The sequence below is a fragment of the Fonsecaea nubica genome, assembly GCF_001646965.1.
Source record: "Fonsecaea nubica strain CBS 269.64 chromosome Unknown Scaff17, whole genome shotgun sequence".
Classification (NCBI taxonomy): domain Eukaryota; kingdom Fungi; phylum Ascomycota; class Eurotiomycetes; order Chaetothyriales; family Herpotrichiellaceae; genus Fonsecaea; species Fonsecaea nubica.
The window spans coordinates 1-26,349 of NW_019173690.1; the positions used below are offsets into that span (position 1 = coordinate 1).

Genomic DNA, 26,349 nt, shown 5'->3' on the forward strand with positions numbered 1-26,349 from the left:
CGGTCAGATCGACACACACACACACACACACACACACACACACACACACACATACATGGACTCACGTATATATACAGAGAAAACATTGTAACGGATATATGTACATCGTGAGTACATTGTAGGTATATAAGTGGTAGTACATTTGTACACAGGTAGACATATAGAAAGATAGGTAGTATGTATGTATGTACAAACATGGGTAATCCAATACATAGACTGCAGTAGTATAAACATGGTCGATGCGTTATTCGTACAATGATGGAGCAGTCCACCTCTTGAAGAAGATGCTGGATAGACAGCACAAAGTACCAATCATCTCATCTCATCTCACACTTCCCATCCATCATTCGCCCACTGGCTCGACCACGCTGGCGTCTTCTTCTCCGTCAACCAAGGCTTGTGGGCCCCAACACCACCGGCGTGGCCGTGGCCGGCGTTGCCAAAGGCCTTCTTGTAGCCCATGTCCCACCGATCCTCGACCTCCATGAGCATGGCGCGCTGCGGCTGCGCGTGAGGCGGAATAGGGACTTTCGGCTTCGGGCGTCTTCCCCGCGGCGAACCCGAAGTGCCAGTACCAGACCCGGATCCAGAGCCAGATCTGGTAGAGCCCTTGGCCGTCGTCGTTGTAGGAGTCCCTTCTGTCAATTGAGGGGAGGCGTCGTTCTCAGCTTCGCGGATGATGGCCTTCAACTCTTTTTCGTCGCTTGTAATCTGCGCCTTGATGTAAGCGACATCACCCGAACTGTTCAGACTCGACATGACACTTTGTCTTGGAGTGTATGCATATCCATTCAGATCAATCGGCCCGTCCTTTGGCACAACGGCTGGGTCCAAAAACGCCTCGGACCCCTTTTCGAGCAATTGGTTGATGTCTAGACTCTCGCCGTGAGGGATCTTTTCCGGGTGGCTGGGCGTTACGCAGTCCATATCGACTTCTTTGCGGAGGACATGATCAATGTCTACTGCTGAGAAGAATGCACAAGACTGCGGAAGATCCTGGATACCGATCTGCTGCGAGAACATGGCTCTGGTCCATAGGTTGCTGATTTGTAACGCCATTGCCGCTCTATATCTGTCCTCGTGTTTGACCAGGTACCTGATCTCGTCATGCACGGTGATTGCGAGGCGAGCATCCAGGTTGAATCGCCGAATCAAATAGTCCATGCTGACTATCAGAAGGTGGAGGTAGTCGACGCCCGAGGACTGAATGGCCCAATTGATCCGAGAAGTCATGAAAGAGCCTTGGTTGATGAATCTCCTCATGAGAGCTTCCGTAATCCCAGCCCCCAGCACCGGCGTACGAGGTCGTTCTTGCTCGGCAAATTCTTCGAGTTTGTTGAAAACAAAGGACTCGGTACCTCCTCGCCAGAAACTGCCACTGCCAAACATCTTGCGCCTTGTACGAGTGCCTTTTGTTTCCTTGTAGAGTTTGGTCGCGATCTCATTTGTTTGCTGTTCCGATAGAGAGGGATTGAATTGCCGAAGCAGCGTTGCGGCGAATTTCAAGCCAGCACCATAAATACGACCGTAGTTGAACACTTTGGCGTCGTTGCGAGAGATTCCCAGAATCTTTGCAGTCTTGGAATGTAGGTCAGTCCCCGCAGCCTTGGTCCCTTCCAAAGTCATGAAGCCAATGGCATTTCCGCCGTGCAGCTGAAACTGGGCATCGCCCACAACGGAGGCAATCCAGAGTTCTTGACTATCGACGTCCGCGCCAACAAAGCAGTACCCTGGTGGTGCCTTGATCATGGCCTTGAGTTCCGATCCCACTCTGTTGGCTTTGGCGTTGGAGGCAGTGAGCCATGTATTCTCCACGGCCCGTCGAGTGATGGTACCCATGGGGATGATCTGAGGAAGAATAAACCCTTGATCAGACTTGCCGGCCAGACTAGGGTCCCGATCGGCTTCTCGGACGACCAGCTGAGAAGTGATCCTATCTCGGGCCGAGATCCAGTACGAGCACGATGCGTTCATCTCCAAAGCTTCTTTAGCCAGAGTGAATTTCGACGACAAAGTACCCTGTTCGAAGTATTGCAAGTAGCCCTTGGCGAGTGGCGACGCACAACGCGCTGTTGGGCCATCCTTGTGGGGAAGTTTGAAGTATGTATGTTGAAAGTCCGATTTCAGCTTGGGATTCGTCTCTTCTGACATGTCGCAGCTGACCACATTGCTGTGCTCGTATTTCCCAGTATCCTTGTTCGGTACTCGAAAGGTCCAACCGTGTTGATCAGACCATACCAGAGGATGGCCATCCCAAGACAACTTCAACAACAGCGGAGCAATTCTTGTGCGCACCGTCAAGTTTATTGGAGACGCGTTGGAGGTGAATAGATCTCGATACCAGTTGGGTGCGCCGGGCTTCTTTTGTCGAGCCACGGGGACAGGCTCCTCGCCCTTCTTCTTAGCTTTCTTGTATTTGATCTCTTGTCCTGTCCAGTCAAGCTGGTTGAGCCACGGATCGTTTTCGTAGACTTCCGGCTTTTCCTTGACCTCCAAAGCCGCCTCTGACAGTTGCAAAAGCCGCTGCTCGACATCTTTCAGTCTCTGGAGATACGTCTTCTCTGCTCGGGCGATATACTCATCCCAAGACTTATCGACAGGCAGGATGACGGACGACAAATGCCGGAGTGCGGCAAAGCTGACAGGATGTGGACAGGTCTCGAGGAAATTGGGAAAGACTTTCTGGAAGACTTTGTGCGTGATCGCCACATCGGCGGCGCAGTAGTCGAGCAACTCTTCGATGCGCTGAAGAATGCCTTCTCGGTCCAGTTCACCAAAGTAGTCTCGCTGACTCTTGTCAATCGTGATGCCTGTATGGAACTTGGCCACATCCCGCAATGAGTTGATCGAGCTCCGGCCAACCCAGAGTTCCTCCTCTTCCTCACTAAGCATCTTACTCTCAAGCATCCTCTGCAGCTCTACCGAGTTGTGCTCACTTGACATTTTGTCCCGCAGATCCCTGTTCTTCTTGTGCTTCATCCAGGTTGGCCGCTGCCTAGAGCACATGCCGTTGACGGCGACATGTAGCGACATGGTGTCGATAAAGAAATTTCTCGACTGCTGTAGGTCGTACTCTTCCTTGACTCTCGCCCGGTCATACCCAATGTTGTGTCCAACCACGATCCGCGGTTTGCTCGGGTCGCCCAAAGGTATCAATTGCCTCGGATTTGTCGTTTCGCCCAGCAGCCAGGGCGATATCCAAGCATACCACGCCGTAGGACTAGCAGCCGTGGCCATGACCGCGAAGGGCGATTCTCTCCACATGGTTTCCACGTCGAATGACAGCATCGTGTCGTCTGGCGCATCCACCTCTTCTGTCGTCATATCCGGGTTATACTTTGTCCACCCGCTGCGAATCGCCCATTTCCGTGGTCTTTGAGGGGTATTTGCTCGCACAAATTCCTTGCCATACGACAGGTAGGGCTCGGCTGCGTCGAGGCCCAGTTTGGTGAAGTGCTCGTCTAAGCAACTTCCGAAGACCGGTGGTACATCCAATCCGATGGGTTGGGTATTGTCCTGATTTTTCCCCAACAGATCATGTCGCCGGAGGTGGTCCTTGGACAATTCAACCAGCTCGGGGCGTGGTCGCGTGGCCCCAGCAGGGAAGACTTGGGGGTGGAGGTAGTCGCTCAGTTGTTGTATCCCTATCTCATTATACCTAGGATTCGCGACTCGGGCGAGGGACTTTCGATCGGCCGGCGAATCATTGCGGGAGCGGTCAACGTCGGAGGCATAGTGTCGGCGCAGAATGGCGGCCGCTCGCGATGCAAATTGTGGGCGCAACCGGAATTTTTGCGACGTTCTGATGTAGCCTCGCGCACATTGCGCGGGTGTAGGAGGCCACAGCATCTATGCGACTATGTTCCGTCACGGCAAGACATGTTGAGAAGGAGTTGAGGTGGGCAGACCAGGATAGGAGTCTTGACGTTATAGACTCAGGAGGCGAACACGCGATGCGCAAATGGAGACACCACATTGTGGAGAGATAAGAGGTCTTATCGCCACGTGACATACCCCTTACTCCTAACTTGGTAGATACTTTGGTGCTTTTCTCTTTACGTCTATTACCATACTGTGTACACAACCCGCTCGGCAAACACCAGCGCTTGATTCGACCTGCTTGATCGGGGACGAAGCAATGGCATTCAACGCCAAAAATCTACAGTACAACAAGCAAGAGCCTTCCTTTCTCCGTAGATTGAAAGGTGAAGTTGGAGGGCTCGATGGACGAAACAATGTCCAGATCCCTCGGCCAAAGAGGGACAGGTTAAAGACCGGCGACGACGACGAGGACGAACCAGTGATTTTGGATGAGCGAGGTGAGCGGGTCGAAAAGGCCGAGTTCGAGCGGATGATGAAGGGAGAAGACGGAACTCCAAACCCATCTGAGGCGGAAGATGCTAGTGCTACAGTGGCTCAAGGAGCCGGACACCAGGATGGCGAGCACTCTGATAGACAGAAGGTGACAGAGATCGGCTCTGCGGCGAATGCGAAGAAGAGGAAGGTCGGCAAGGTTGTTGGAGGCGAGGAGGAGGAGCAGGAGGCAGGCACTGACCATGGAACGGAGAACACGACGAAGCGCAAGGACCCTCCCAAGGAGAAAGACGAGAATTCCGTTGCAGCAAAAATCGGACCGTCTGCAGCAAAGCCTGCAGCTAAGAAGAAAGGAAAGAAAATCAAGTTGTCCTTTGACGATCCAGAAGGATGAAGAGAACAGTATTAGCCATTGAGAAGCCATTCAGACTGGTGACAACGAATGGACCGTTCCATCAGAATGGAATCAGAGACTGCATTCCAGGAATGGCCCATGGAGGAATCCGAATCGGACTGCGTCCCTACCTTGATGTGTCGGGATTGGCCAGCCGTGGAAAGGGCTAAAGGCTCAGCTCATGACCTCGGAACACCACATAATCCTCACGCAGAGGACCTAAGTCTGTTCTTTGACGACACCTGACCAACGAAGATGACGCAGATTGAAAAAAACCCCATCTGAGTCAAAGGGCATGATACGAATACATGCAACCGACATCAGCAGCCGGGGCATGCGACGATATCACCATTCAAAGTCGAATATAACACACAGAGCGTGGTATGATGGATCCTGACGGACCAGCCCTCGATGGAAACGCCAGGCATATCTCATCCCATCTCCCTCATGATCCGCCCAATCTCTCTCCGAGCAAACTTTTCTCTCTCAGGCCTGGGCATCTCAGATCCAGCCTCGCGGATAGCGACGACTCTCTCCATCAACACCTGCAGCTGCTCGACCTGGGTATCTTCATCTTCTCGACCCCTTTCGGATCCCTCCCCGTTATTCTCATCACTGTCGTCACCGTCGTCTCCGAGCATCGACATCTTCAACTCCATCATCTCGCGTTGGAGCTCCTGATCAAAACCCAGGAGCCCTGCGGTATTTCCGAGGATGTCCTTTGACGTAGAAGAAAACAACCCTTCAGCGTCCTCGTCGTCATCGTCAAGTTCTGCCAACTCATAGTCTCCGTGCCCATCATCTTCACCGTCCAAATGAGGCGATGCCGACCAATCCACCCCTTCGAGCACCTCAATCACGCGCTTGATCCCCGTCTTCTCGCCGAACTGATTTCTTTCGTCCTCTGCACCCCTGTTTCCATCCTCCGCCTCCGCCCCCTCCATTGCGCTCTTCGTATCTTTCCCCTCGCTCGCCGCCCCCTCGAGCTGCCCATCCCACGCGACAAAGTCCCACCCCAATATGCCCTCTTCGGACAAACAGAGCTCTTCCAGTCGCTCCACCGTCTCGTTTAACTTGGCCTTGCTCACCGCCGGCGCCGTAGCCTGTAGGACCACGGCAGAAGCGACGTCCCGGGTATAGCTCTCGCCCTCGACCGCCTCGCGCAGTGCATGGACAGTCTCGACGAGCGAGACGTACGAACGTAGTGTCTCTGCGTTGGGTGACTGTGGCGTCGCCACGGGGAGGACTAGGATGATTCCACCAATGACAGCGCGAACCTCTGCCGCCTCGGACGAGAGCATCTGCTCCCTCCAGTGCGAGAGGGTGACAGGCTCAGACTCGGACACCTTCCCCGATGCCTCTGCCGTTGCCACTGCCTTTTTCCCGCCATCTGCGTCGCCATGTTCCAAGGTCACAGTCAAAGGCAGTTCATCGCACCAGATCCCCACGTCGGCGGCGTAGTATTTCGTCCTCAACCGGAGCGGCGGGTGCGAGGTATACCCCGCAAAGGAGGCGACGTCGTCCGACGGCCGCGAGCCGGTGATTGCCTCTAGAAATGGGCGGAGCGGTGGCGTTGAGGTGTTGTTCGGTGGTGAGGGCGAGAGGATCAGGAGGCGGAAGGCCGATGGCTTTGTAGGTTGTGATGGTGGCGGTGGTGGCTGTGGTTGTGATGGTGATTTTGATGGCATCATCGTCCCTTTTCTGCCCTCCCCCTCCGCCAGCGGTGTCAGGTTGGTTGGTTACTCAGAGGAAGCTGGTTCTCGGACCCTCAACAGACGATCCTGATGATCCAGATACCAGGTCAAATTCTATGACTACCTGGTAAACTACTAAACAAATGTATCGCGGGTTCGAGAATCGGGGGTTTCAGTTCTTAATATAATACCGAGTGTCTCAGCCTTGGCGGGCTGGCAGGTCATTGTTTTCTAATGCATTCGTAAGCCGAAAGGCCGCAATTGTGGACGCCTTCCGCGCATTTCATTCATATTGAGGCATCGGGAGTCGTCCAACCTGTCATAGTCTGCTTTTGAGCTAGGCTCGATTCCAGAATGATTCATAGATATCCTGGAGTGCGGCCATATCTTCCAGAGTTCTGTTTTCTCACACACCATTTTCTTGCTCGCTTCCTTCTCGCCGCTGAGTCCGTGCCTTCCATGCGCGACAGATCTTTTGCTCTTCTATGTAAAGAGTTCGCGCGCACTTCCTGAAGAAACCATTTCCCAATTTCGCCGTTCCCATAATGGTCAATGTGCATTTAATTCCTCCTTCCAGCCCGCGCCCGGTTGACTGTAGCTCTTCCTCTTGCCAATCCGACACCGCGACCTCTGGTACCTCTCGATCTAAACATGGGCGCATTCCGTAGCATGTCGGGGACGATGAAGAAGCGTACGTGGCTGCCTCGGATGTAGACTTGATCGAGATGCGACACTCGACCGTCGCGCGCCGTGGCGGTGATGTCCTTTAGTTGGACATTCATGTTATCTTCGGCTGTTTAGAATGTAGATGTTAGCATCACAGCACAAGTCGTGTGTTGAACGTAATCGCAGGGAAAATAGAGTGAAGCGCACCCTCGAGAAGCTTTCCTCGGTATACTTGACCGGACGTGAGTTCTAAAGTCACCACATGACCCTGCATAGCGGGTATATAGTCAGCATACGTAAGTATCGGATTACGACCATGTGAAGTGCTCACCTGTGCCTCGTTGAGCAGCTTGATCGGGATGCCGATGGTGGAGGTGAGTTTGCCCATCGTGGGCGACCACAGGTGCAAAGGCTCGGCGCAAAAAGGGTGATTGAGAGCGGCAATGAGGAAACACAGGTCACAGCAGTAGCAACAAAATCGAGGCGTCTGCAAGAGGTTAAACGTTGGAGCTTGAAGTCGAGGCGGTTTGGTTTGGAGGCACCGCAGCCCACGAAAATCAAAGCAACATTTGACATTTTGAACCTGCATGACTAAGTCCGACTTAACTCCGCATCATTGTTCATCACTTCGCATCTGCGTCTCCATCCTCCTTCGCGTTGGCCTCGACTCCCTCCAAGAAAGAATCGAGCCATACTTTGACATGCCACTCTTTTCTAATGTCCCAGCGCTTCGCCTGACCCTAGCCTACGCTCTGAACGAGCCGTCGTGCCTGCTTCCACACAAAACCATTCCGACCCTGCTCCCACTCCCACTACCCATTGGCCCTTGGCTTCCCTCTCTCAATGTCGTCGGCAAGAAACCTACCATTCGTGCGCTTGTCATAGACAAAGACAACACCCTGTGTCCACCGGAGACGGTGAAACTGCACCAGGCATATCTACACAAGATCGAAAAGATCAAGGCGAGCGACGAGTTCAGCCACAGCCCGCACAGCATCTTGATCGTTTCCAACACTGCGGGAAGCTCCTCTGCGCCGGAACATGAAGCTGAGGCCAAGCAGCTGGAGACGGAACTGGGCCTTCCTGTCCTGAGACAGCATCCCGAGCGCAAGAAACCGTTCTGCGGGCCGGATATTCTACAATACTTCAAGGACCATGGCGTCACAGAGGATCCCAAAGAGATCGTAGTTGTGGGAGATCGCCTGGCCACCGACGTCCTCCTGGCCCGCGAGATGGGGAGCTGGAGTATTTGGACCCGCGACGGATGGCGTAATCCGGAAATTCCTGGGCGAGACTACAGGGGATTCTTCAGTAGGATGGAGAGCCGCTTCGAACGAGTTATGCGAGGTGGGATGGGAAGGGTAGCTCCACTACCAAAGACTGTATCATCATGAGGGAGAGCAAAACGACCAGAAGCACTTTCGTCTTCAATTCATTACTATCTCGAGTTACCCATGACTGGGATCCTCGACGCCTTGCTGGCTGGTACGCCATGTTTCCGGCTTGGCCAGCACCGGATAACCCATCATTTTCAACGGCCTGCCAACTGGTCTCCATCAACCGAGCTTCCCGAAGTAACAGTCGGCGTCCCCTTTATTGAATGGTATGGAGGAAGAGACTTGGTGTCGCTCGGGATAGCAGAAATTACTGCAGGAAGCTCGGACACATTGGTGGGCAACCCAAGCTGGCTGGTGCTTGTTGACTGGAGTCTGGCCAAGGGTGACTCGGCTGGGCTGGCAATGGGCATCGAGTTTGTCCTGGCCATCAAGTCCCGCTTGACCAGGGCACTATTGTCGGACGTGACCCTTCTGCTCACGATCTCGGCCACGGCTTCTTTGAGAGAAAACTTATTCTCCTTGACTCTGACCTCCATCCTGCCGGAAAAGGGGATCCTGGTCCAGGTACTTTTGTCCTCGACCACGGGCAGCTCTGCATCACTTCCTTCGGGAGAGGCGAACATGACAAACCTCACACCTTCAAAGAAGACTGTGTGGCTCGACCCGGAATTGACCAGACAGGTCGCGCGTTTCAAGTCGATCTGATGCCGCGAGCACCTGGCCCGGCTGGAAATGATTGTTTCGATGGCTTCGTCTCGGCCGATATTGCGCTCCGACTCGTTCTCGTTATCTGTAAAGTCTCTGGAGAAGAGGCTGTTGAGGTTGGCGCGACTTGGATTGGCATTGTCATATTCGAGAAACAGCCTCTTGAGGCACTGCAGGCCTTGGGGTGACTTTGTCGTGATGGCGTGGTATGAGGCGCTGTGGTCGTGGAGCTGGACTTTGCTCATGCTGACTGAGTATATTGTCTGGGCCCTTTGGCGTTGACAGAGAGTGAAGACGATCCTTTATTCTTATTCTTCGCACCTGATCGCCTGGCTTGGTGGGCTTTTTTTCTTTCTTTTTCTATTCGTACTCGTCCTTCACCTTCACGTGTACAATTCTTTGTCGCGTTGTTGTTGATTGATGTATGTACCAAGTAGAGAAGCCACAGTCCTCAGTCCTCGATCCTCAATTCAGTTCACCACCAGGAACCAGTTCGTGCCAGTGGCTGCCAGTGCTAGTGCTGGGGTTAGTTTCACAACCTGTTTCAGGCCCTCCGCCTCCCCTGTCTTTCCCCTTTGTCATCTCCCCATCCAATCTCGTTGGTCATTTCCACGGGGGGTTAAGCGCGCCACACAAGCACCACACATGGACATGCATCCCATCACAGCACAACGCAGCACATACTGTACCAGCTGGTGTTGGTAGGCACGAGTACCTCGTACTCCGTACTCCATACTCGGGAGATAGTCGTGGTCATACGTCATAGTCGAAAGATAAGGCCTCCAAGGCGCGCCGCCACTACGAGTCTACGAGGCTACTGTGCGAAGTACGAGGTACATAGTGATAAGTTACTCGTGTGGCCAGCTGAAAATACCAGCTCTCTCTCTTTCTCGCACGCGCGCGCCGCCAACCGAGGTTTAGTTGGGTCTAGTTGTCTGGATGAAGAAGGCGTTCTGTTCTGGCATTCTGTTCTGGGGTCAACTAACTAACGATCCGTGCTGGTGCTAGGCTGGTACTCGTGGTTCGTACTCGTAACAAAAAATCGGGTCGGAGGAGTTGAGGAGGTAACGCGATCGGGCGAACTATGCGAGCTGCGAGGTTCTGTGACTTGTGATTGGAATACCGAGTCCCTCGACTCGCAGGCAACTATGTAGGTAGCGAGCTAGCTTGGCTGCTTGGCTAGGTAGGTATGGATGGAGTCTGTACATCTGTACCTCGTACCTCGCAGATCCTCAAGTCCTTCTGTAGCCCGCCGTCGATTCGCAGCGAGTCTACTACTATTTGGACCAAGGACGAGTACTCGTATGTACACTACGGAGTACCTAGGTAGGCAGCACCAGCACGGCTGTCCGGGGGGTGTTGTGCCGAAGTTCTACAGTACGGGGTAGCGAGACCACACACCTGACAATGGCAAGTATGTAGGTACCTACCTACATAGGTACTCCGTGAGTTCGGAGCCCGAGGAATACCTTACAAACATGCAGCGAATTACTTCCCTTTCTGTCTCGTGCGTACCATACTGTACCATACCATACCCCCTCCCTCCCTCCCTTCCCTCCCTGCCTCTGTGCTGATGAACCCTGTAGAACATGAATGTATACCCCGGATCCATTCATGCGTGATGGTACGAGAACATCAAATAACGATCCTAGGATATGTACCGAGTACCAGCGTCTTTTCGAGGTAACCTACTCTTATCATCTTGGACCTCGTACGCCAGGCAAAGGATGCAACATGGCCCCCCTATACCTACCTGGGTACATACCTGCATACCTACATTACCCATCATACTCTCTTTTTCCTCTCCCATTCCATCCCCCTTTCCATTCCATTTCTTTTCATTCGGTACCTATGCATGTATATTCCTGTGCTTAGATCCATGCTTTGCGCAGCGGCCCGTCCCCACAGAGTAGTACCATTACCGTGACTTGATTGTTAGGTGGATTAAAGTATAACAGAAACTCAAAGCCTAGGAATGAATGAAAAACCCCAAGATTGATCGCTAACCAATGAACCTAACACAAGAGAGAGAGAAAGAGAGAGAGAGAGAGAGACAAAGGAAGAGAAAAAAAGGATAGAAAAAGAGTAAAAACACCTCGCTAGACCATGTAGACGACGTTATCAACAATATCCCCTCTCCTCTAAAAACCAAAGTCTCCATCTCCAGCCCGGTCACTTTCTTCACCAGCATCATCAATATACCCCTTGCGCATCCCTCATCTCGCATAGATGTTTGCCGAACTAGGAGAGAGGACCGGTGGAAGCTGTCGCTCGGGGGGAAAAAAAGAGGTTGTCAGATCGCATGATCGCAAAACACCCGGCGCCGGCGGCTAGCTGTGTCCACTCACGAAACCCCCTGTGACTGTGTACTCCTCGTCCTGTTTGCGGGAGTGTCAGAAAAAGAAAAGGACTCGGGCTCAAGTTCCCCCAAAATATTTTTTGAAGAGAAGGGGAAGGGGGAACGCAGGATTCAGCACGTACAAGTGAAACACCCTCCAGCTGCACCGCGACGTTGTTCATGGTGGTTTGGAGCTGCGAGTCGAACGACAGGTCGACGTAGTCGTCGTGGACCTGCCTCAGGAATACAAACAGGTTGAGGCAGTGGCCCTCGGTCCGCAGCTGGTGGATGCAGCTGGTCACCAAGGGATCACTCCAGACGGCGCCGCCGGGCTGGGAACTTCCCGGCGTCGCGATGGTGTTCACCACGGTGGTCAGATCATGGAGGCCCTTCTCTAGGCTTTCGTCGTGCGACATGTCGGCGTACGAGTGGGCGAGCCGTTGCAGGAACATGACCAGGCTCTCGTACTGGGTCACGTCGATCTTGTAGGGGACGTCGGCGGCCATGTCGTGGAGCTCCGACTGGAAGTGGGACGAGTCAAAGTGTGCCGACATTTTGTGTTCTGGGTAGACGATTCTCGGCTGCGCGCTTCGTGGACTCGGAAACTCGGGGTTGGCTTTCTGTTGGGGTTCGTCAGAAAAGGGGGTGTTGTATGTTACTGTAGAGCTTGGAGAGAAGATGATAGTCTTCCACAACGATCTGGGATCTCACATATCTTATACCTGCCTGTTCCAGTCGCCGTCGAAGCCAGCCACCTCCTACCAGGGCATAGACGACGAGATACGACCGCTCAGCCGTAATCGAAATAGTATACTCACGTTATACACCTCTCAAAGGCCAGCCGACCGGCCGTATAAAAAAAGCTCATCCCTTGCATAAAGCGGCCCTTGACCCGTCTGTCTCGCTGCTAGCCATCACTAAGCGACAGCCCGCTCCCAGGTAAAGCACTGGTGGCTTGTGGCTGATTCTGCTTGGGCGGCTTTCCAGTTGTCGTTTCTGTACATAGACCACCACCAGATCGAGATTCCGATGAAGATATGCGTCGTATACTAGGAACGGTAGGTGGTTCGGCAGGAGTAGTAGTCCACAGTGTAGCCGCTGCTGACGGACCCACCCGAAATCTCTTGACAAGCTTGGAGATCGTGGCACTTTCGAAAGCATGGATGAGGTCAGCAACGGCTGTGTTCTGCCGGAACAGTGGCTAGTCGCGGGGATCTCGACGTCCAGGCTAGATTGTACTACCAAAGCCATACACCTTCGACAAGCCCATAAACAGCAACAGCAAAGGCCGATTCGCCGGAGAGAATAACTGTGGAGAGCCAAGGCCTTGTCTGAGTATCTATGTTCGAATCTCTGTCCGGAGGGTATCGTGCTCGAGGCCAAAAGTAACGAGCTTGTCCAAAGCAGAAAATGCTTGGCTTCAAGGACATTGTTCCGGCCCCAGCGAGTGATATAGACGGATGATCCAAACAGGCTCGTGGGGCCACTTCTGACATCCTAGCTTTGGAAGATGCCCAGTATCGTAGTGATGGTTGGCGGTGTCCGTAGGACATGGGCAATAACTATCAACATTAGGAGTGTGTCAAATTCAAACCAAGCTCCTGAACTTGTGACTTGGTCGGACGCGAAGGAAGAATCGGGGTGGCCTGGGGCAATCGTCCTGTCGAGCCTTGTGGCAATAGACAGGTATAAACAACTGGTGGAACTGGTCTTGCACACTCAGGCATAGAAGACTGACTTCGGGCTCCATTGCAGACCCGATACGGTAGTCCAGTAGGGAAGGATCGAGTCCTGGTAGCAGCGTGCGTTTTCCTATTTGCGGGAACAATATTGATGTTCCGCAACAGAAACGCTGCCTGCTTACATCGGACCGTGAATAGAGTATGAGTAGTTAGTCTCCGAGCAGATTTGATAGCTTTCTTTTAGCCATGGCAGTGCCGGGGAGGAGGGTATGCAGCAGTCAGCTAGTACACGGGGAAGTTCTGCGTCCACTTCCGATCGGTATCTGTGAAGCTGTACAGTTCCTTTGCGGGGACCACCGCTGGTTAATGCCGTGTGCACTTGTCGACGAGCGCTTGATGGACCAGTCTCTAACATGGTACTGACACGAACTCGCGTCAACTCGTGACTTACAGTCTTTCATAGGGCACCCAGACACGAGGTGGAAGCCGGACAGCGATACATTCGCCAGGGTATGGGGTCGATGGAGGGAAATCCCGAAAGCGGTAGTGACCTGGGTGAAGCAGAGAGGTGTTTGTAGTTCTGATCACATATTCGTGCTGGCTGAACGACGTGACGCCGAAGACGAGGCTGGCGAATTAGCGCTATTATTGTGGGGTCATGAATAGTGCCAAGAGCCTTGGCACTATCAACGGGCTGAACCACATGGTCCCATTTGGAAGCCAACTCCCGGATGGGGGAAAACAAAGGCTGACTGCAGCCTTCCGACCGTCTCTACTCATTTCATTAAAAAAAGGACATGAGAACCCATGCAATCATGTGGCAGGCAGGCAGAGCGCAGCCTCCTCCAAAGAGCGTGAAGCAAGTGAACAATTGTCTCGCACACCGAATTACCCCCTAAACACCGTGCAGTTCAATCAGTAACAGATACCCTCATAGAAACCTGGCTACACGGTTGCCTTCATATTCGTCATGTCACTGTCATGTTCATTCATTGCCATTTCGTCATAGAAACAAGATTCCCATTCGCTCGGTCTCTGAAACAATCCCGACCCCAGCGCCATGCCCGGAAAACCGCAACCGCAACCGCAAATGAAAAAGCATGGCGACCAGCAATGCAGATTTGCAACCTGTCCATCCCACGGTTCGCCTCAAGCATATCCCGCCGCACCGCTCCCCTTATCCAGCCCACCGGAATGTCCAGATTAATCCATTAAACCCCTTCTTCGGAATCAATCTGTCTCCCCACAAGACTGTAACGACCTGCTGGCATTGATCTGCTACGTCGGCGAAGGAACCTCTACCTGCACCCGGCCTTAGCTGCTGCGCCAAATCTTGCACCAAGTCGCTCAACGCCTGCCATTTCTTGTCACCCGTCTTGTTTTTCTGCTTCATACTCTGCAGTTCGACGGTACCGTTATTATGTATGCGACGAATGCTCCAAACTGCATTGGCAAAGTCATCTCTCTCAGCGAAAAGCCTCAAAAGCATAATGTCGAGACGAATATTCCATTCCGGCACAGGCGAGGCACAGGGCAGGCGTAACGCAAGAAGACCGCTTGTCAGGGCGAGGTCGGCGGCCAGTTGCGGCTCCAGACGTGTCGTTCTTGGAATCGAATGCGTGAGTGACGTGGTCGAGAGTGTGGTTTTCGTCTGTGTTTTATCCGGTGGATGGACTGTGGAGACGTCGTCAGGCTTTTCGCCCGTTTCCTCGCTGATGCTGGTCCGCGTCTCGGATGTTGATGTGACGGATGAGCTGTCTTCGTGAGTAGCTGACGCCGAGTCGTCCGTGGATTGACCATCTTCTTCCTTCGGAATTTCCGTAACCTGGCAATTTTCACGCTGCTTTGACTCGGCAACCGCCGTTCCTTTTGCTGACAAGTTCTGCATTCTTTTTGCAATGAGCCGGGCTAAAGAACCGCTGCGAAGCTCGCACAGTCTGTATGCACTAACGGCAATTAGCTTGCACACCCGATTGATGCCATCCTTGCTCTTGGAGGACACATCCACCAGTTTGCTTGTTCTGGTGCGTACGATGCTAGAAGCCTCGTAGCACACGCGCTCGAAAATCAACTCGCCACTAACGAAGTTCCCTTGATCGACGCAGATCTCGCCCTGAAGCAGGACCTGCTCGAGGTAAGCACAGATTGCTTTGTATGTGTGCAGGTTAGGCTCCGTTTTGCTGGCAAGGACATGTTTGGCAAGCTCATCACGAAGGGGCGTGACCCGACTGTTGCACGTGTCAGATGTTACCTGTGGCTTATCTTCTGATGTGGCCTCTGGAATCGGGCTATGCAAGTTGATCGAGTTGATGTGGTTGTGTAGCCATGGCAACACAGCAAACTTCACAAAGCTGTCAGTTCGGCTGACGTACCGATACTGCGGCTCCGCGGGCAACGACAGATTGTATCCCATGCCTCTCGCAAAAGGACACTTGACCATGATCCAAAGAGCGTGCATAAAGTCCGCCGAGTCCTTGTAGCCGCAGACATAGAAGGGAGCGTCGGCCTTGGTATTTCCACCACTGAAAAGCATGACAGGGTCAAACCTGGACTCCCACGGCTTCGATTTATCGTACGGGGCGTTGATCAGCCGTGACGATGGAAAAGGCCCAAAGACAGGGATGCCGTAGTTTTTCAGCTTCGCGCCCAGCCCTCTGATGCCCGACTGCACCCCAACCACCTTGTTCTCGGTGTACAGGACCGTCTTGCCTTCCAGGTAGAGCTGTTTACATGTTTTCAGGATGGCGGGGTGTAGCTGGCAGCTATTTATGACCGGAGGGCTTCCGTTGATCTCTTGATTGCCTTTGTGCTTGAACGGCGCGGCCTCGAGAATGCGCCTCGGATTCAGGTAGAGCAACTCGGAGATGCTATTCTGCGGGGGTCGGCGCGTGTGGGCCTTGCGGTTGCGATCTATGCGCAGGAGGTAGCGGAGGATCTTGAGGCGAAGCTCAACGGGCAGCCGCAGCAGCGACGAGGCATTCGACAGATCTTGGGATATAGCAGGTTGTGGTTCTTCCTCTTCGTCTCCATCACAGTCGAAAATCAAACGGAGGGTCAAGACCTCCCTCGAAGGTAAAGGCATCTTCTGCGCATTGCGTGTCCGAGGTCGATGATGAGGCTACGCAGACATGGGCGTTCGAGGGTTGGGGTAACGGGGCCGATCTGGACAAATCGAGAGTTATGGCTGCGGACCAAGCATAGTGTGGGTACCCGGGTTAGATGATGTGAATAGCAGTGGGACTCTGGGGATTGTGATTATACAAGTTTACAATCGCCGGTTCTTGAGAGAAGGATGAATGCCTCGAGCTGGAGAGAAAGCGGGGACCATGTCTGGAGTTGAGGTGGAGAGAGAACGATGAATGTCAATGCGAATTCAAACAGCCAGATGAAAGAGAAACAATGGGCGGACAGTCTAGTAAGACATTCCTACCAGGAAAGATTCAGTGCTGGAAGAGATTTGTAATAACATGAAAAATGGATGCAGATTCTGTAGAGACAAGCAAAAGGGTGTCACGCAGCCCAAAGGATTTATTCTATCGTGACAGCGAGCAGAGCGAGGTAAGCGAAGCGAATAGATCGATCGCCGCACGAGGCACACGCCTGAGTAAGCAAGTCTTCTGTATCACGTGACGTTGGGTGCCAAAAGGGGTCCTGTCTCAAGACAAGGGAAACTACCAGGCAGTATTGTCCTTCCAAGTTTGTTGATAGCATGTTCACATTATCTCCATGTGTGCTGTCCGCTGCGATCTTGTCCTTCTAGCATACAAGGCCTCGAGTACGATACGCATGACCCGTCTACCCATCACCCAGGTTCGGCTCTGGCCATGCTCGCCCATCATGTCGGAATGGCACAACGTCGACAGTGCAACTTCGTCCTTTCAGCTAGTGTCCATATTATCCCCACTGACCTTCCTCTTCTCTCTTATAAAGTTGACAAAGTCGTCGATTGCCATCGGCCACGCACCATCTTCTGTCCACCAACTCAGAGACTCCCCATCCGGTTCTTTGGTCTTCATAACCAATTCACCAACCATATTCCACAGATCTTTGTTGACTGGTCTCTTGCTTTGCGACTCGTAGAACTCACACCACAGGTCCAACCATTGGGTCGAAGGACTATTCCACTCAATTCCCCCTTTGCCTTGTCGGAAGAACATGTTCCAGAAGTCGATTGCCGAGTCCACAGGAACACTTCGTTGCCCTTCGGGTTTGGCGAGCTTGAATGCATTGCGGTAGACTTGTCTGAAATAGGCTGGGGTATTGGCTAGTTTCTTTCTGATCACATCGACATACTGTGCTTGTCGTGCTGTCGTATCGTATGTCTTGTCACCCAAGCTGACACTTCGCCACCCGGAAACGAACGACTCGCGCTCGAACTCGCCGATGGACGGGCACTGCAACAGGTCACAGATGCCCAGGTGAGCCAATTCATCCAGTTCCACTCCCAGATCGGTCAGATATTTCTGAGCGCCCTCTATGCCAATTGTGTCTGGGGCGTCTTTGGGATTGTCTGGAAGGAGGTCAGTAGTTGCTCGTCAGAGTCGTCCTTGGTTAGGAGCATACCGCGATACTGGTCAAAGAGCTTGTTGAGGTTGTGCTGAATGGGAGGAACAGAGTTGTTGCCAGATCCACTTTGATAGAATCTGTAACAGAGTTTGTGTCAGTCACTCTTGATCGGTAAGCATTCGTGCACAGACCCTGGTGCCCTGGAACGAGGCGCTTTGCCACCACCCCTCCTGGCTCTTGTCGGCGCCTTCACAGACATAGGCGTCATGACTGCAGAGACATTCGGCGGAGATGATTTGGCGAGGTTCGCCTGGGCTGCAGATGCAGTAGGCTTGACCTTTTTAGTCTTGGGTGACTTCACGTCCAGCAACAGAGGTGAATCGGCGGACTTGCGTTTTGGTGGCATAGTGATAAGTTGATGGATGCACAGTAAACAGGTGGGAGAGAGAGACAGGCACATCCGTCACCCAGAACGAACAGTGAGCCCTCTGAATGGAGGAAGGAATGAACATGAGAAAAGGATCGACCTGCAGCTCGGCAAGCTGAGGTGACTTGACTGGGTTCAGGGTTGAGGGTTGAGATGATGCAACAGTCTTGGCAGGCACAGGCGCTGCCTACCTGATTGCCTGTGCCACTTTCACGTCGGTATCCCTTGCAGATTGAGGTCGGCCTCAAAGAAATACAGCGCAACAAAGGCTTAGGCACTTTTGTTTCATTCTGCCTGCCGTGGCCTTTGACACCCTGTGGCCCACTTTGTCACGCGACACATCACCTCCCCATGGGAACCCCAATTTCACAATACGGTGGACGTCTGTCAATTGGCACGAAAGAATTAGAGAAACGGCCGACTTACGAATCAAGCGCTCTTTCCACGTTCCAGTCGTGGGATTTCAGAAACTGCCCCGCTGCCCTCAGTCAGTTGCCTCCAAGAAGCTCGAGTTCACGTACCCTTGCGGCTATGCTCTCCTTGGCCTGAGTGAAATTGACAAATTGGGATATTGATGATCTTTGCGCGGGGGTATAAGTCGGCATTCTGCTTGGGATCTATCGCGCCAATGTCCTGATGCAGATGAAAGAAAAAGGTGGGCTGATGGTGGCTGATGCGAAAGGCAGACAGCCTTGCGAACGAAAATGGAGGATTAAAGTGGCGCTAATTGGAGAAGACTTTGGGGGTCTGAAGGGGTTTAAGAATAAGAGTCTCACGTTATGTGTGTGCAGCACAGGGGTCTTATAAGTGTCTCGATGATTTTAAAACAATGTTCTTTGACGACGTTGGAGAGAAGGGCACCCGAAGATGCGACGGATTGGGCTAAAAGTTGACGCAACCAGCGATGGCAACGGGATGGCAGGTGAAGCGAGGACTAAATTTTCATCTAATCTAATCAATTAACCGTCGAGAAATGAGAATGTGGTGGGGCACGAGGGGTAACGAGGAGGCTGCAGGACAGAATAGCACGTGCTAATGTCACAGCAGCTACATTCTTGTGCCAGACATGCACACTACACAAGAGAAATTCACATTATAAGGTATCCGCACAGAATATTCTCTTCCTCTTGTTACTTGGGTTTGACTTACTCGTGGCTCAGTTATTCAGGAGCAGTTCATGGCTGGAGACGAGGCTGTGCCGAATAGACCAATCGTCTGAAGCAGGAGGTTGACGGATCGTCCCCCTGGAGTGTGGCGTTAAGCCTACCCAGTAGCTAGGCAGCTAGGCACCAGAGGGACTGCCCGGAATGTGTGGTTATTTCAACGAACCGGGTGCTTCCTTTTGTATCTAGGCACCTGTTTTAGGCCATCGTCCGGGAACGGCGCGAATCTTCAGCCGCCACTGCTGCTTTAAGGTCTCGACGCATCATCTGCCTTTGAGGTCAAAAACTTCATCTTTACGACCAACACTATGGCGTATGCTTGCAATGCTTGCTCTCGGAGCCGTGTCTCCCGTAGCAACCAGCGGGGACGATAAACGTAGACGTAGTATGTTGCGCAGGCGGTGAGCCCGTACATGAGACGAGCAGCGGGCGGGCAGAGTCAAACCCCAGTAGAGGCACTGGAATAACAGAGTTTCTTGATTGCTGAGCTGCATCTGACAGGTGAAGGGAACCACCTGCCACAGCACGTAAAGGATAACAATCCCAACAATCGCCAACATTGTAACAAAGGCTACATTTCTCGGCGGTGTGGTGTCGACATCACGGAGGTTGTTGTTTTCGGCATTGCTCTCGTGAGGGACTGAGCCGATATCTAGGGACTTTCTACCGCTTTCCTCATGCGCCAACGTCTGGTGTCCGAACTGGCCATCTTCAGCAGCGACAAAAGGAGTTTTTTCGTCAACAAATTCGAGAATGTGGAGAGAGAATTCGCTCAAGAGAGGTGTCGCAATAATACAAAGAAAGTATCTGGTGACTGGCCGCATGTTTGCGATCGTGAAGGCTGTTGACTGTCTGAACCCACACGAAGGAAGGCTGGAACCCCGTCAGTAGCAGCAAGTGCCTCCTTACGCCAACATTTTGCTCCCTGTAGATATTTCTAGCCTAGCAGCCTAGTTCTCTTTCGCTCTCGAATGAAATATTATTAGTCTACACCACAAATCCCTATCATCTTGGACTTTGAAGTATTCTATCAGACACCAGAGCGGCATATGCCCACCATGATTGCATCGAAGGGCCAGGCGAGTCTAAAAGCGGCGGCAGCGCCCAGCCGACTTTGGTAGCAGTCGGACTCGGAGCTCAACCGCGCACCTTGAACACTCTGACACTCCAAGGTCGAGATCTAAGCCCAAAGCCAACTTGCGGTCCTGAGTCATTATTTTCATGCGATCGATGCGAGTATCAGCTTTTGAGTCTCACGATGCCCGCGCTCCTTGGCCAAGTCGACAGCTCGTCTCCCATCCCGAAGTGCAACATCCCTATCCGCACCTCGTTTCAGTAACCACCATACGACGTCGTTGTGGCCTCCGTAGGCTGCTTCGTGCAAAGGCGTCCATCCCCGGTTATCGAGTGGATCTGTCTCGCCTTTGGGAACCCCTTCCAGCAGCCGGCCCACCAAGCTGATGTTGCCGGCTCGCGCTGCATCGTGGACGGGTCGGCGTCCGCTTTTATTCGTGAGGACAGGATTGGCGCCGTTTTCAAGCAGGAAGTAGACCACCTCTTTGTGGCCTTCGCGGACGGCGAGATGGAGCGGCGTGTCCCGGTTGAATTTCAATTGTGCGTTCAGATCGGCACGATATCGGTGAAGCAGTGCCACAGCTGCTGTGCCCGCCCTCGCTGCATCGTGAAGAGGTGTGCTTTCCCATATGGAGTCTCGTGCATTCGGATTAGCCTTATGCTCCAATAGCAGCTGTACCAGGGCGAGATGACCACGGCTTGAAACTTCGTGTAAAGGAGTCTTCCCACTCTCAGCTGCTAGGTTGGGATCTGACACCCACTGGAGGAGAAGTTCAACGACGTGCTTGTGGTTGCGGAGGGCTGCTCGAAAAATCGCCGTCTCTCCTGGTCCCATAATGTCTCCATTGGACTGGATTTTCCATCGAGGGGCAGATAGTGTGGTCGAGTGAGACGACAGAGCGCCCAGTGGTCTGGATCGCAAAATGTCAGTTTCTCTTCTTCTAGCTCTTCTTCAGAGGGTTGGCCGCACCGGGGCTCCGTGTCCCGAAAGTTCGGATTGGCTCCCTTTCTCAGCAGATACAGCGCTTCCACGATCAAACCTAGATCAGCAGCAAGTCTCAACGCCTGGTGTAAAGGTTTTGGTGTGTGGGCAAAGTATGCCACAAGACCTTCGGCGACTGCGTGATGACTATCGTACGGCTGATGGACATTGCGACTCGCAAAGGAAGGGCCTGCTCGCAGATCAGACCAAAGATGCCCCAATGCCTATGGAACCAACCGACCACTGATGAATCCGAACGACTCGAGATAACCCCTCAAATAGTTGCGGACGGACTGGTACGTGTCGTCGGCCGAAGTCGCAAATTTGACCATGGTTGAATGATCGCCATCCACGGGGATTGCTTCTTCGATCTGATCCGGCAGATAAAACCTGGCAGAGGGTTCTTTCACAACCTCTATATACTCTCCGGAGCGCCCATACGAGCCGTCCTCATTCTGCCGAAATGTAAGACACGCATTGGTTGCTACCTGGACCGACCCGGAAACTTGCCTTTGCAACAGCCCTGGTCATTCGAGTCTCATAAAACGAAACGATCTTCTTGCCCATGGTCATGTTGATGAAGCTCTCCATGATGGGATTGATCCCCGAGGAAGATTCGATGATTTCCTTCACCAGCTTTTCCCTCTGAGGCGGATAATCTAAATCTTTGACCATTTTAGTAACATCGGAAAGGCTGATACCACGATGTGGTACACCAAAGAAAAGGAATGCATGAGTTGCTTTGACCAAAGACCCATCATCCTTCCCTCTGGCCTTGACAAGCGCCTATATTTCCAATCTCTTCGTCAGACTCGGCTTCTCCAGTGACGGAATCAATGGTATACACACATGAGCGATAAGAATGCCTCCAAAGCTGTGACCCAAAAAGACTATCGGCCGATTTCTCTCCTACATCATCTTTTGTGTCAGCCCAACGACCAGCGCCAATGGATGCCACACACCTCGCTGGTTTTTCTCGCTTTCTTGAGTTCCTCTAGAAAGTTTAGGACATAATCATTGATTCGGTGGACAGCTTGATCTTTCAATTTGGTGTTGTACCCGAAAGTCATGGTCCTACAAGCTTTCAAATATTCGTCCTCACAGAGAAAATCGCGAAGCCACATCCGGTCCTTCCCTCCGGTCCACGAACCGAAGGCATGGCCGTTGAGTCCGGTGACTGCAATAATGCTGCATAGATTCCTCGGTCAGCGTTTTGATGTGTCCAAAGGAGAATATTCTCCGTACTTACTCAAGAGGAATTCTGCTCCCGTGGGTTGGATACAGTTGAGTGAGACCATAGAAATCCTGGTCGATGTCTATGTCCCTGGAGTCTTTCACCTCGATCTGTTCTCTCTTCTCGCTAAGACGGCTGAGAAAGCCAGGCATGGATGGACTAAACTTGATGATTGCGGTTTGAGTCTCTCCATTGTCTGTGCATGTTGGAGCAAGTGTTATTTTGCATGTTATCGTCGTCTTCTCCGAGGCCTCGAATCGACGACAGATGATATCCTTTACACTCTCGACGCTAAATCCCAGGGGCACATTGCGGGCCCGGACTGTGTTCCTGTTCTTGTTGGTGGCCATGTTTGGTAGACTCTATCGCCGCGTCAAGGAGGATGACCACCAGAATCCAGTCGAGCGCTTCGGGAATATCTCACTCCATCATCCTCCGACAGTCATTACAATACAAAGGCAGAAATGCGGAGCTCGTATTCTATTTGCCTGAGGCAACCTGGTTGGCCGCATCACTTTAGGCAAACTACAGCTTCTGACTGGTCGTTGAACTGGACCATTTGCTGCACATCTGCCTGAAACCACTGGACACCAACCCCCTGTATCTCTCTAGGTTGCCAACTGACGTGTCTTGTTGACCTAGACCCACGTATGCAACTAGTCATGAGGCTGAGTAGATGGATACCCTCGCAGACACTTCCCACTCCTCCCTCAGACGAACGACAGAGCATTGGCAGATGCAACTGACACCAGGCCTGCAAATACATAAAGACAAGATCACATTACTGTCCCATCATTACCCGCTGTAACAACCACCATCCCCTCCAAAATGACCAAACACGCAAGCCAACTGGCGGAGAAATACACCCAGAGCCTGACTTCTATTCTTGGAGAGGCCAATCTGCGTAACCTCATAGAGAGCCATGTCAACAGATCCATGGACAGCATCGACAACGTCACTCCGGACGCTCTCGATGGACTCATAGGGGCAGTGTCCGAGCGATCGGCCATTGAAATGATAAGGATGTTTCCAGGTTTGCTCCAGGAACGGATACGGAGCCCAGCGATTCGGAATGCACCAAAGATGGATGATGGTAAGTCGAAACTCCTGAAATTCCCTCGAGTATGCCTTCAGCGGATACCTGATCCTTTTGCCTGGACAAAAATAGCTGGGCGTCCAGTCTCAAAGCCCACCTATGGACCACCCCTCGGAGGGAGTGACCTAGGGTACTTCAATAACAGAAACACCGATTGGGGGCTGGAAACAAAACCCTCATTCGACGGATCTCAGGCTTCAACCTTGGTCCCCGAACGCCAGGAGCCATATCAAGACCACCGAGGTCGTTATTCCTCGAACAATGAACCACCAAAGCGAGGTGTCGAGTTTTCCCAATCGCCTTTCACTCCCGAGAGACCACCGCCTACTCTACCACACCGAGATGTTGAGATATCTAACCCACCGTTCGTTTCTGGGGGACCATCACATACTCAACCACCCCAAGATGTCAGGTCTTCTAACCCCCCATTCATTTCAGGGAGATCACCAACATCTCAACCAAACCGAGGTGGTGTCGAGTCTTCTAAGCTACCTTCTTTTTCTAGGATATCACCGCGAGAAAATTCAAAGCTCGGTCCCATTTCAGAATGGCTCGAACAGAACCCGGAAAGCAACCGCAAAAAGGCAGCCCAGATGAAAGAGCCCGGCTCGACTGCCGTGGACCCAGCCGCATCATATCCCAGAGCAGCGGATGCAAATGTAAAACGGCCTCAAAGGGAGCTACCCACAACATACGGTAGCCTTAGGCAGCCTTCACCCAACGCTATAAGTTCTTCAACGCCGGCTCGGGAACGTGACCATGGGGCATTCTCTTCCGAGACCAGACATTCCAGAATGCGCGAAGAGCCCCCTCTCAGCAGCCGACCTGTGTCCCAAGATGAGGAGAGACCGCTAACCCCAGACGGTGGAACATCCGAGTCCGATCTCGAAGAGCGACCACTCACTCCTCTTTCCGATGATTCGGAACAAACATATGCGGAAGTGACCAAATCTCCGCAGAAAAGCCAAGAGTACCTGACAAAGACGATCGAGAATATCGGACTCACAGAGTTCTACGACAAGGACCACCCCAGGGTGCAGACCGTCGCCGCCAACGCTGCCGCCAGGGCGGCCGATGTTTCAGCCCGATATGAACTAACACCGAAAACCACCCTTGGAGCGATCAAACTCGCCCTGTACAACTTTGTGATCCTCTGTGGTAAGTTTTTGCCCTCACTCCGGAAAGGGGAGGGCTCATCATCATCTGGCTTTTTTTTTGGTTTCCGCTGGCTAATTCGTGCGGTGCTTCACCACAGATGATAGCACTTCGATGAAAAAAGAAAATCGGATACCAGCACTGCGAAATACTCTGAAGCGTGTCGCGGAAATCGCGACATTGTTCGAAGATACGGGCATCTCTATCCGCTTCCTCAATTATACCCGGGATTCGTGGCTCGACGACCTGAGACAGCCAGACGACATTGTGCAGAAAGTCGAGAGGGTCCGATGGAGAGGGATCACGCAACTCGGAAACAAGTTGCATGACAAGATCATACGGCCCATGATTGTCGAGAAGGTGAAGCGGGGGACATTTGATACGCCCTTGATTGTGGTCATCATCACCGACGGCGAGGTAAGTAACACAGGACATCCGGTTCGAAACACCCTCCTCGGGAGGCTCTCAGTTGTGGGGTTTTCCGGCCTTTCCTTTTCCTTCCAAGTCTCTCTTTAGCCTCGAGAAGCTATACATAGACGAGTTTCCAAATCCGAGACTGACTGACTGACTGATTGATTGATTGATCGCCATCACAGCCCTACGGCGAACATCGCGAAACGCTGCGCGACAAGATTCGACAGTGCAAACAGGACCTATCGGGCACGAATTTCGGCGACGGGTCTGTCGTCTTCATCATCTCCCGCGTCGGAAGCAGTCCCGAAGCCTTGGGGTTTATTGGCGAGCTCGAAAACAGTCCCGGACTGGAGCAGATGGTGTACTGTTCCCCCGATCGGCTGGACGAGAAGATGGCCATTTTGCAGCCCGCCGCCGGGAATACCAAGTATACCAAATACGTGAGTTCTCCGTTCGTTCCCAACTGTAACCCCGAGAGAAAAAAAAAAGATTCCGCAAGGCTGACATTTTCGGCACGTTGGTGGGGAACAGTTGATTGAATTGTTTGTGGCTGCTTTGGACAATCAGACTGGGTGACGGGTGACAGGCTAGCTAGAGTACTAGAGTACTAGAGTACCAGACCACCAGAGTTTGAGGAGAACAATCACGACAACGACACCACGAGGAAGGCACTCAGACAATAGAGGGAGCGACACTTTTGGAACGATCCGACGCTGGCAAGTGGGGATGCTTCTCACAAGATCTGTCAAAACCCTTGCAAGTTACATAAACTGTCAGACGTCACTGTCAATTGTAACTTGTAACTGTGACAATGATGCAAGCCATGGGGAGGAGAGGGAGCTCATGATGAGGATTGGAAAGGAGTCATAGCAACTCTGTGATCTGTGAGGGGCACAGAATAGCGTATGGATAGAGCTGTATTAGGATCGTCGTGATCCAATTGACCTCTATATATCTTCATATAAAACTCTGTATGCATATGAAACTATCTACTCGTATGGAACCTATCTACTGGAAAGACAGTGGTCATGGCCAAAGGCCCGTGTTATGCTTTCGCAAAGTCCTCCACACCGAGTCAGGCACCGGCATCTAGATAGTGTCCTCTGTCCCGAAGCCCATCTCTTCAACACATAGCTGGTGGTTCGCCATGATAGTGGTTATCACAGCG

The 26,349-nt window shown here is 52.5% G+C and overlaps 11 protein-coding genes across 11 annotated transcripts; 3 read left to right on the top strand and 8 right to left on the bottom strand.

Moving 5' to 3' along the window:
• Nucleotides 1-327: 327 nt before the first annotated feature.
• On the bottom strand, nucleotides 328-3,849 carry AYO20_03524 (hypothetical protein; the record flags this gene model as incomplete). The annotated part of the gene is made up of 1 exon (XM_022641826.1): nucleotides 328-3,849. The coding sequence occupies one exon, from the start codon at nucleotides 3,847-3,849 to the stop codon at nucleotides 328-330; it is 3,522 nt and encodes a 1,173-aa protein (XP_022502059.1).
• Nucleotides 3,850-4,138: 289 nt separating this feature from the next.
• Nucleotides 4,139-4,708, top strand: AYO20_03525 (hypothetical protein; the record flags this gene model as incomplete). The annotated part of the gene is made up of 1 exon (XM_022641827.1): nucleotides 4,139-4,708. One exon carries the CDS (start codon nucleotides 4,139-4,141, stop codon nucleotides 4,706-4,708), a length of 570 nt encoding a protein of 189 aa, XP_022502060.1.
• A 431-nt stretch (nucleotides 4,709-5,139) lies between these two features.
• Nucleotides 5,140-6,396, bottom strand: AYO20_03526 (hypothetical protein; the record flags this gene model as incomplete). Its single annotated transcript, XM_022641828.1, has 1 exon — nucleotides 5,140-6,396. One exon carries the CDS (start codon nucleotides 6,394-6,396, stop codon nucleotides 5,140-5,142), a length of 1,257 nt encoding a protein of 418 aa, XP_022502061.1.
• Nucleotides 6,397-6,962: 566 nt separating this feature from the next.
• AYO20_03527 (small nuclear ribonucleoprotein Sm D3) lies at nucleotides 6,963-7,456 on the bottom strand (the record flags this gene model as incomplete). Its single annotated transcript, XM_022641829.1, has 3 exons — nucleotides 6,963-7,195; nucleotides 7,276-7,336; nucleotides 7,400-7,456. The coding sequence occupies 3 exons, from the start codon at nucleotides 7,454-7,456 to the stop codon at nucleotides 6,963-6,965; spliced, it is 351 nt and encodes a 116-aa protein (XP_022502062.1).
• Nucleotides 7,457-7,769: 313 nt separating this feature from the next.
• On the top strand, nucleotides 7,770-8,462 carry AYO20_03528 (hypothetical protein; the record flags this gene model as incomplete). The annotated part of the gene is made up of 1 exon (XM_022641830.1): nucleotides 7,770-8,462. One exon carries the CDS (start codon nucleotides 7,770-7,772, stop codon nucleotides 8,460-8,462), a length of 693 nt encoding a protein of 230 aa, XP_022502063.1.
• Nucleotides 8,463-8,599: 137 nt separating this feature from the next.
• On the bottom strand, nucleotides 8,600-9,355 carry AYO20_03529 (hypothetical protein; the record flags this gene model as incomplete). Its single annotated transcript, XM_022641831.1, has 1 exon — nucleotides 8,600-9,355. One exon carries the CDS (start codon nucleotides 9,353-9,355, stop codon nucleotides 8,600-8,602), a length of 756 nt encoding a protein of 251 aa, XP_022502064.1.
• Nucleotides 9,356-11,440: 2,085 nt separating this feature from the next.
• AYO20_03530 (hypothetical protein) lies at nucleotides 11,441-12,002 on the bottom strand (the record flags this gene model as incomplete). The annotated part of the gene is made up of 2 exons (XM_022641832.1): nucleotides 11,441-11,488; nucleotides 11,592-12,002. 2 exons carry the CDS (start codon nucleotides 12,000-12,002, stop codon nucleotides 11,441-11,443), a joined length of 459 nt encoding a protein of 152 aa, XP_022502065.1.
• A 2,305-nt stretch (nucleotides 12,003-14,307) lies between these two features.
• AYO20_03531 (hypothetical protein) lies at nucleotides 14,308-16,212 on the bottom strand (the record flags this gene model as incomplete). Its single annotated transcript, XM_022641833.1, has 1 exon — nucleotides 14,308-16,212. One exon carries the CDS (start codon nucleotides 16,210-16,212, stop codon nucleotides 14,308-14,310), a length of 1,905 nt encoding a protein of 634 aa, XP_022502066.1.
• A 796-nt stretch (nucleotides 16,213-17,008) lies between these two features.
• On the bottom strand, nucleotides 17,009-18,042 carry AYO20_03532 (hypothetical protein; the record flags this gene model as incomplete). The annotated part of the gene is made up of 3 exons (XM_022641834.1): nucleotides 17,009-17,640; nucleotides 17,694-17,773; nucleotides 17,828-18,042. The coding sequence occupies 3 exons, from the start codon at nucleotides 18,040-18,042 to the stop codon at nucleotides 17,009-17,011; spliced, it is 927 nt and encodes a 308-aa protein (XP_022502067.1).
• Nucleotides 18,043-20,445: 2,403 nt separating this feature from the next.
• Nucleotides 20,446-22,866, bottom strand: AYO20_03533 (hypothetical protein; the record flags this gene model as incomplete). The annotated part of the gene is made up of 7 exons (XM_022641835.1): nucleotides 20,446-21,211; nucleotides 21,271-21,472; nucleotides 21,524-21,737; nucleotides 21,781-22,068; nucleotides 22,132-22,191; nucleotides 22,245-22,470; nucleotides 22,532-22,866. The coding sequence occupies 7 exons, from the start codon at nucleotides 22,864-22,866 to the stop codon at nucleotides 20,446-20,448; spliced, it is 2,091 nt and encodes a 696-aa protein (XP_022502068.1).
• A 478-nt stretch (nucleotides 22,867-23,344) lies between these two features.
• AYO20_03534 (hypothetical protein) lies at nucleotides 23,345-25,864 on the top strand (the record flags this gene model as incomplete). Its single annotated transcript, XM_022641836.1, has 6 exons — nucleotides 23,345-23,609; nucleotides 23,685-23,976; nucleotides 24,118-24,770; nucleotides 24,868-25,184; nucleotides 25,364-25,621; nucleotides 25,793-25,864. The coding sequence occupies 6 exons, from the start codon at nucleotides 23,345-23,347 to the stop codon at nucleotides 25,862-25,864; spliced, it is 1,857 nt and encodes a 618-aa protein (XP_022502069.1).
• Nucleotides 25,865-26,349: the final 485 nt, after the last annotated feature.